Below are 9,622 nucleotides of genomic sequence, written 5' to 3' on the forward strand. Positions count from 1 at the left end.
GAAGATTTCGCAAATTTTTATAAATTTGGGGATTTTTTTCTGATTTTTTGGACTTTTATCAAACAAGGCAGCAACATTTTTTGGTAAGGACAACATGAGGGTTAACTGTACCTTTATGTTCAAACACATATTTTACTGTAAATACCAACAAGTTTTTCAGCTTTTTTTGTACATAACATCATTTTTGGTACCTTATTTCTTCAACAAGCATGAATTGCACGTTAATTGCACATTATTTTGTGCAGTGTTTCCCTTATCTATCTTGAATATAACGTGGTACCAGCCCACCTACCCACCTGCCCGAAAACAGAAACAAATCCGTTCTGTTCATCAGGATATCCATCAGTTCTTCATAAAGTTCATGCATGTATGAATCATTTTACTAGAAGATAACAGAACATTGTAACGGACTGATGTTGCTGATGTTGATGTTTCAGTGTTTATTGTTCAGTTCCACATTTACCCGTCAGTGAACGTGTCGTGTTTTGTTAGCTCACCTCTGATTGGCTGAGAGTCAGCAGTAGAGAGAGCTGGGAACGGCGGATAATTCTGGAACAGAAAACCAGATAAAGTCTCACTCATTCATCCCAGAGGGTCACTACAATATGTTGACCTGTTTTTACATCTTGACCCATGTTGGTCGGTGTGTCTGTTCCCAGTGTTTTATTCTGTCTAATTTCACTTCCATGGAGACGCTTTCCTTTTCTTCCAGCATCAGAAGAGTCTGACTTACGGCAGGAGTCATTTTCTTCTTTTCCTTTCAGCTTTTCCCTTCAGGGGTCGCCACAGTGAATCAATTGCCTCCATCTAACCCTGTCTTCTGCATCCTCTTCTCTCACACCAACTACCTTCATGTCCTCTTTAACCACATCCATAAACCTCCTCTTTGGTCTTCCTCTTGGCCTCCTGCCTGGCAGTGGGAAACTCAGCATCCTTCTACCAATATATTCACTCTCTCTCCTCTGGACATGTCTGAACCATCTCAGTCTGGCCTCTCTGACTTTATCTCCAAAGCCTCTAACATGTGCTGTCCCTCTGATGTACTCATTCCTGATCCTATCCATCCTGGTCACTCCCAAAGAGAACCTCAGCATCTTCAGTTCTGCTACCTCCAGCTCTGCCTCCTGTCTTTTCCTCAGGGACACTGTCTCCAGACCAAACAACATGGCTGGTCTCACCATAGTTTTGTAAACCTTTCCTTTCATTTTAGCTGAAACTCTTCTATCACACATCACACCTGACACTTTTCTCCAGCCGTTCCAGCCTGCCTGTACACGCTTCTTCACCTCTTTTCCACACTCTCCATTGCTCTGGACTGTTGACCCTAAGTACTTAAAATCCTCCACCTTCTTGATCTCTTCTCCCTGTAGCCTCACTCTTCCACTTGGGTCCCTCTCATTCACACACAGATACTCCGTCTTGCTGCGGCTAACCTTCATTCCTCTCCTTTCCAGGGCAAACCTCCACTCCTCTAGCTTCTCCTCCACCTGTTCCCTGCTCTCACTACAGATCACAATGTCATCTGCAAACATCATAGTCCATGGAGACTCCTGTCTAACCTCGTCTGTCATCCTGTCCATCACCATAGCAAACAAGAAGGGGCTCAGAGCTGATCCCTGATGTAGTCCCACCTCCACCTTGAACTCCTCTGTTACTCCTACAGCACACCTCACCACTGTCTTACAGTCCTCATACATGTCCTGCACCACTCTAACATACTTCTCTGCCACTCCAGACTTCCTCATACAAAACCACAGTTCCTCTCTGGGCACCCTGTCAGAAGCTTTCTCCAGATCTACAAAGAGACAATGCAGCTCCTTCTGACCTTCTCTGTACTTCTCTATCAACATCCTCAAAGCAAATATTGCATCTGTTGTACTCTTTCTGTTCATGAAACCATACTGCTGCTCACAGATGTTCACCTCTGCCCTTAGTCTAGCTTCAACTACTCTTTCCCATAGCTTCATCAGGACCAAGTGCCTTTCCACTCTTCATCCTCTTCAATGCCCTCCTCACTTCATCCTTACTAATCTTTGCTACTTCCTGGTCCACAACAGTCACCTCTTCTATTCTTCGTTCTCTCTCATTTTCCTCATCCATCAACTCTTCAAAGTACTCTTTCCATCTTCCCATCACACTATTGGCACCTGTCAACACACTTCCATCCTTATCCTTTATCACCCTAACCTGCTGCACGTCCTTCCCATCTCTGTCTCTCTGCCTTGTCAACCTGTACAGATCAGTCTCTCCCTCCTTACTGTCCAACCTAGCATACAAGTCATCGTAAGCCCCTTGTTTGGCCTTTGCCACCTCTACTTTCACCTTACGCTGCATCTCCCTGTACTCCTGTCTACTCTCTTCAGTCCTCTCAGTGTCCCACTTCTTCTTAGCTAACCTCTTTCTCTGGATCCACTCCTGCACCTCCTCATTCCACCACCAAGTCTCCTTATCTCCTTTCCTTCCAGATGACACACCAAGTACTCTCCGACCTGTCTCCCTGATCACATTTGCTGTAGTTGTCCAGTCATGTGGAAGCACCTCCTGACCATCCAAAGCCTGCCTCAACTCTTTCCTGAAAGTCATACAACACTCTTCCTTTTTCAGCTTCCACCATTTGGTCCTCTGCTCTGCCTTTGCCCTCTTCATCTTCTTCACCACCAGGGTCATCCTACACACCACCATCCTATGCTGTCTGGCTACACTCTCACCTGCCACTACTTTGCAGTCACTGATCTCCTTCAGATTACACCGTCTACACAAGATGTAGTCTACCTGTGTGCTCCTACCTCCACTCTTATAGGTCACCCTATGTTCCTGCCTCTTCTGGAAGAAAGTATTCACTACAGCCATTTCCATCCTTTTTGCAAAGTCAACCACCATCTGTCCTTCTGCGTTCCTCTCCTGGATACCAAACCTGCCCATGACCTCCTCATCATCTCTGTTTCCTGCACCAACATGTCCATTGAAGTCTGCACCAATGACAACTCTCTCACTTCTAGGGATGCTCTGCATCACTTCATCAAGGTCCAACCAGAATTTTTCCTTCTCCTCCAGCTCACATCCTACCTGTGGAGCATACCCACTAACAACATTGAACATCACACCTTCAATTTCTAGCTTCAGGCTCATCACTCGATCTGACACTCTTTTTACCTCCAGGACATTCCTAACAAACTCCTCCTTCAAGATAACTCCTACTCCATTTCTCTTCCTATCTACACCATGATAGAACAACTTGAATCCTGCTCCTAAACTTCTAGCTTTACTACCTTTCCACCTGGTCTCCTGGACACACAGTATGTCCACCTTCCTCCTCTGCATCATGTCAACCAGCTCTCTACCTTTTCCTGTCATAGTTCCAACATTCAAAGTCCCTACTCTCAGTCCTAGACTTTTGGTGTTCCTCTTCTCTCTCTTCCTACGAACACACCTTCCTCCCCTCCTTCTTCGACCAACAGTCGTCCATTTTCCACCAACAGTCGTCCATTTTCCACCGGCACCCTGTAGGTCGACAGCACCGATGGCGGTCGTTGTTAACCCGGGCCTCGACCGATCCGGTATGGAAGTCATACATTTGATTCGCAAGTTTGATTTGGCCAAAGTTTTACATCGGATGCCCTTCCTGACACAACCCTCTGTATTTATCCGGGCTTGGGACCGGCACAAAAAGACACTGACTTGTGTCCCCTTGTGGCTACATTTACGCTGGGAGCCATAATGAAGGTAAAAAGTTAGTGAATGTAGCACAATCCAGGGTGGAGTACAACCAGAGAATGGAAACAAAGCCGTCTTGTGACCATAAAATGACAGTTTTGCTGTATCTGAATCTGATAAAAATAGAATTATTTTACAAACATTTGCTGCTTCTTTCACAGCTTTTGAATGATACAGTATTTTAGTATTTTCTAGCACACTTTTCTGGCATCCTTCCTGTCAGATTTCCAGTTTTTCTTATTGATTTTTCTTTATTTATATATATTTTACAGCGTTCTATCTGCTGCAGCGTCCTGTGTTTGATTGAAGTCCTTTGCAGATCCTTTGCTGAACGTCATCTTTTATCCCTCCTCTCCGTCTTTTAAAGACGCTCTCTTGTTCAAATAATTAAATTGTGTTTTTGTTTTGGGATGAAACAGAGTGAATCAGAAACACTTTCTTTTCCTGCTTCTTCTCCTGTAAATGATAAAAACAGCAGCACATCAGCTCAGATCTATGAGTTAAGCCTTTTCCGCACTGCAGATTTGTGCTGCAGGCTGTTGTCTATTAATGGATCTGGGCTCTGATAAAATCCATTCACTGACTTAATATGCTATTGCATCAACTTTGCTGTAGTTAACCAGGGAGGGAGATGCACTTCTGCAGGCAAAACTCTTAGAAATCTTCTCTCTCTCATCGCTTTTCCCCTTCTTTTTCTCACTCTTCCCCTTATTGTAATTCCACAAATGTAGTGATATCCCCGGGACAGAGAATCTCAGAAACCTCTCAGTGATTGTTCAAGCTATTTCCTTGTAGGTTTTTCAGTTCTCTTTCCCTTTTCTTTCTTTTAAAATCACTTCGGGGAGATAGTCAAGCACCGCGGTGACTAATAAGATTAGCAGCTAAATTAAAAGTTGATTATTCCCTGGATATCCCCTGGAAATATATTTACACAGCGCCATTTAACTTTTAAAACCAGCAGCTTTTCGTGAGCTATCAGCCCGTTAGCGCTGTAGCTTCAGGCTGCGTCTACAGGGACTCGCTGTGCACGTGCACGTGGATTATTCTGAGTGTGTGTATGGCCATGCACGCTCTCACAGGCGGCACACACCAGAGCTAATTAAGTTAATTTGAACACTCTGAAAGTCCTTCTGATGAGGCTAATTATGCTGCGGCTCCTCGTTAGCGCTGCACAGCCTCATTAGAGGATGAACCACAGAACGGTGGCCATGCTGGTGTCCGTCTGGGTTTGGATTATTTCTGGACATGTTTCAGTGACACTGAGCATCGTTTTCATCAGTTTTTATAATTATTTACTCATTATATTCGTGTTAATTGTTGTAACTCGGTTGCAGGTGGAAGTTCATCTAAACCACGTTACCTGGACCTAAAACTGGACCAGATCTGAAACTCTTTGTTCAGTTTTTCTAATTTCACAGGAACACCATGTGTTGGATCTCATCTACTTGCTAAGTTATGTTGTGGTGACACAACAGCCTAAAATAAGGAAAAACTAAACAAAAATATGCTGAAATGATCCTTAAAGCCTGAATAATGCTGAAAAATGTGTTTTTGGTTTAAGGAGTTTGATTAAAACCTCATCGATTTGCTTCATGGATCTTGTCCAGGTGGTTTTCTCCTGACTAGATCCTTGCTTGTGTGGGATCTCCTCTCAGATGGACGTTGCTTCAGATAGAATACGGAATTGCAGACTTTGGAGATCACATTTCATTATTTCTTTACCGTGCTGACCTTAAACTAACTGCACCCACAAACAAAACTGTGACAGTTTGAACTTTAAATAGAACGATCATCAGTATCATTATTTTTATTGAGTGATTAGTAAATGCAGCTTCCTCTCTGTCTGACGTCACTCTGAGGTCTCAGAAATGTTTCTCACCCAGAAATTGTACACGAAACACAAACCAGGAAATTAGCTTCTCTCTCAAGGTCTCTACCCACTGTGTGATATAAACTATCTATAAGGTCACAACTTGCTCCACTGTACGACATGAATCTAATGATCTAACATGAAGTTTGCTCTGTGCAGATTGAACGATGAAAACGCAGCTGAATCTCAGCCTACGATGAGTCGACATGAATGAAAGAACAAAACGTCATCAGCGTGCGCCGTCCATCCATGGAAAATAAACAACCAAAGCATAAATGGAGCTCCTACAATCACAGGAAACTAACCAAACATGAACCCTACAATCACAGGGAAACTAGCCAAACATGAACCCTACAATCACAGGGAAACTAGCCAAACATGAGCCCTACAATCACAGGGAAACTAGCCAGACATGAGCCCTGCAATCACAGGGAAACTAGCTAAACATGAACCCTACAATCACAGGGAAATTAGCCAAACATGAACCCTACAATCACAGGGAAACTAGCCAAACATGAGCCCTACAATCACAGGGAAACTAGCCAAACATGAACCCTACAATCACAGGGAAACTAGCCAGACATGAGCCCTACAATCACAGAGAAACTAGCCAAACATGAACCCTACAATCACAGGGAAACTAGCCAAACATGAGCCCTACAATCACAGGGAAACTAGCCAGACATGAGCCCTACAATCACAGGGAAACTAGCCAAACATGAACCCTACAATCACAGGGAAACTAGCCAGACATGAGCCCTACAATCACAGGGAAACTAGCCAAACATGAGCCCTACAATCACAGGGAAACTAGCCAGGCATGAGCCCTACAATCACAGAGAAACTAGCCAAACATGAACCCTACAATCACAGGGAAACTTCCAGACATGAACCCTACAATCACAGGGAAACTAGCCAGACATGAGCCCTACAATCACAGGGAAACTAGCCAAACATGAGCCCTACAATCACAGGGAAACTAGCCAGGCATGAGCCCTACAATCACAGAGAAACTAGCCAAACATGAACCCTACAATCACAGGGAAACTAGCCAGACATGAGCCCTACAATCACAGGGAAACTAGCCAGACATGAGCCCTACAATCACAGGGAAACTAGCCAAACATGAGCCCTACAATCACAGGGAAACTAGCCAGACATGAGCCCTACAATCACAGGGAAACTAGCCAGGCATGAGCCCTACAATCACAGAGAAACTAGCCAAACATGAACCCTACAATCACAGGGAAACTAGCCAAACATGAACCTTACAATCACAGGGAAATTAGCCAAACATGAACCCTACAATCACAGGGAAACTAGCCAGACACGAACCCTACAATCACAGGGAAACTAGCCAAACATGAGCCCTACAATCACAGGGAAATTAGCCAAACATGAACCTTACAATCACAGGGAAACTAGCCAAACATGAACCTTACAATCACAGGGAAACTAGCCAGACATGAGCCCTACAATCACAGAGAAACTAGCCAAACATGAGCCCTACAATCACAGGGAAACTAGCCAGACATGAGCCCTACAATCACAGGGAAACTAGCTAAACATGAACCCTACAATCACAGGGAAATTAGCCAAACATGAACCCTACAATCACAGAGAAACTAGCCAGACATGAGCCCTACAATCACAGGGAAATTAGCCAAACATGAACCCTACAATCACAGGGAAACTAGCCAAACATGAGCCCTACAATCACAGGGAAACTAGCCAAACATGAACCTTACAATCACAGGGAAACTAGCCAAACATGAGCCCTACAATCACAGGGAAACTAGAGAACATGAACAGAGCCCTCGCCCTGCTGACTTTTACTTGTATGGAGAGAAATCTGCCGCTATATTCTTCCATGCTTCATCCTTTTTTGTCTGGTTGTGGTCCGTGCTGGAGGACACATCTAAAAGTCTTCTGCTGTCACAACTCTACCAGGCTGTCTTCTGTGTTTAAATCCCACAGACTTGCTTTGATGCGATTTGTCAAATCATCCATCTGGGTTTATTGATCAGTACGTCATTTCATCCTGCATTTCTATTGGCTAGTTAGTTGTCGTAGGTCCAGCAGCATCACACTGTGAGATGATCACCCAGAATTTATGGCAGCTTGTCTTTGGTCACCATGACAACGGCCGTCCTTGAACCTGTCTCACAGTGCAACGTAGGACCATCGATTTAGAGCCCAGGCCAAAGATATCACCACCATTCTCTCACTGTTGGTATCTTTGGTCTGAAAATCACACAGTGAGTGGAGACCTTCATAGTCCTGATCCCTGATCCAGCTGATCTTCTCTCTCCTGTCTCTCTGCATCTCCTGCCTGCAGTCTGATTGCAGTAATTGCTGACAGCTGCTCTAATCACCTCACCTGTTCACTCAGCTCACCTGTTCTCAGTCTCACCTGATGCCTTATAAGGCAGTTCGTTCATTCATCCAGCTCTACCCTGATCCCACCTTCCCTGTTAGTTTCGTTCCCCTGTTCTATTTAGTTCAGTTGGTCTCAGTCCTGCTTCTCCCCCCTTTGTTCAGTTCCTCATTTATCTGTTTATTAGCTTAATTTATTCAGTTTTTGTAGGTGTCCATTTTTGAGTTTGCTGTGAGTTTTTGTTGCGTTTGGTTTAGCTTCTCCCTCAGTTCAGTCTCCCTTTCCCTGTACTGGTTTCAGGTCTTGTTTCAGTTTAGTTAAAGCCTGTTCCTCATAACACTTTAAGATCTGGACCTTAAACAGCAATAGAAGTGAAAGATGAAGAAAATGGAGAAGAATCAATCTCCTAATTTAATGACTCTTATTAGTATTTTCATATTCAGTTACCATCACCTTTATTAATGTAGAAGTCTAGTTATGGATGGATGGTTTTCTGCTGTCACAGACTGGTAAAACATTTTATGGATGTTGGTTCCAAATATCTGTTTTAAACTTTTCTTGATCACCAATAATTGGCATCAATCAGTCGATTCCTCATTCAGACCGCTGACAGTGTTAGTTTATGTTGTTTTACTGCCACTGACTGGATCATTTCTAAAGCTGCTTCCACTTTGAGTTAATTAAGTTCACCAGAGGGTTCAAACAGACTCCTGCACGTCGTCTAACTGGCAAAGATGTAGTTATTGGTGCAACATTTCGATGTTAAACCTTCATCGGGTGAATACTTTAGTACAGATAGAAAGTGGGTGTGACTTCCAGTGAATAAAGATTACGTTCAATCCTAAATAAAACATGTGAGTCAACAATATTAAATAGAGAAGCACAGAAAATTATTAAAAAATATTCTGCATAACAAACAGAAGAGATGAAGGACAGGTTTAAAACTTCACAATGATTTATTTGTTAAAGACCCTGTTTTAGGATCAACCTCTAGGATCAGCTGGATGGAACATAAAAACAGAATTATTTGTTCAGCAGCAAATTTAACAGAACAGGGATCAAAGAGAAAACGGATGAAGCTAAATAAAGAACTCAACCAAACCAAGGCTAACAGTTTGTAACCTGAACACAAACAGAACATCTAACCCCCTAACTAAACTCTTATTTATCAGTTAAAATTTTATTCATTTTAAACAAAAACAAACAGCATTAAAAAATAAAATATAATAAACAAAGAGCAAAACTGACACATTGTTCAAAATGATGTGGAGAAGATGTGTGGTGACCATGAGTCACTAAAGAGGGAAAAAACAAGCCAAAGGGCAGGGATCACATCAGTTTTACATCTAATGAATATCACAGATTTTATACAGATGTTCTACATCACTAATGCGAGTCACATCTGGCTAATTTTACGTGGGACCTTGTTTATCCCGGCGATCATATTCTCAAAAGCAGCTGTCTGTCATCAGCTTAAAACATTCTGCAAATCCTGGCTTCCATGGGTTCTTCCAGCTCCATCAGATGATTCTGTCCCTGACCATACAGTCGTTACAATCAGTCTGAGCTCTGTCTCACACACATCTGATGGTATCAGAGTTTAAACCTCTCCTCCAGTTCTATCAGGATCATCTTCCAGAAAGGAAGTAAACAGTCCCATA

At 43.1% G+C, this 9,622-nt stretch overlaps 1 protein-coding gene across 1 annotated transcript in view; it reads right to left on the minus strand.

The window, feature by feature from the left end:
* The window catches only part of LOC127530597 (uncharacterized), a 155,070-nt gene extending 151,638 nt beyond the window's left edge, over window positions 1-3,432 (minus strand). The window contains exon 1 of the mRNA XM_051937749.1: window positions 849-3,432. Coding sequence (XP_051793709.1) covers window positions 1,942-3,354 — 1,413 coding nt within the window. The 5' untranslated portion in view covers window positions 3,355-3,432 and the 3' untranslated portion in view covers window positions 849-1,941. The remainder of the gene's footprint in view (window positions 1-848) is intronic.
* Between the last annotated feature and the right edge of the window lie 6,190 nt (window positions 3,433-9,622).

The sequence above is a fragment of the Acanthochromis polyacanthus genome, chromosome 17 (assembly GCF_021347895.1).
Source record: "Acanthochromis polyacanthus isolate Apoly-LR-REF ecotype Palm Island chromosome 17, KAUST_Apoly_ChrSc, whole genome shotgun sequence".
Classification (NCBI taxonomy): Eukaryota; Metazoa; Chordata; class Actinopteri; family Pomacentridae; genus Acanthochromis; species Acanthochromis polyacanthus.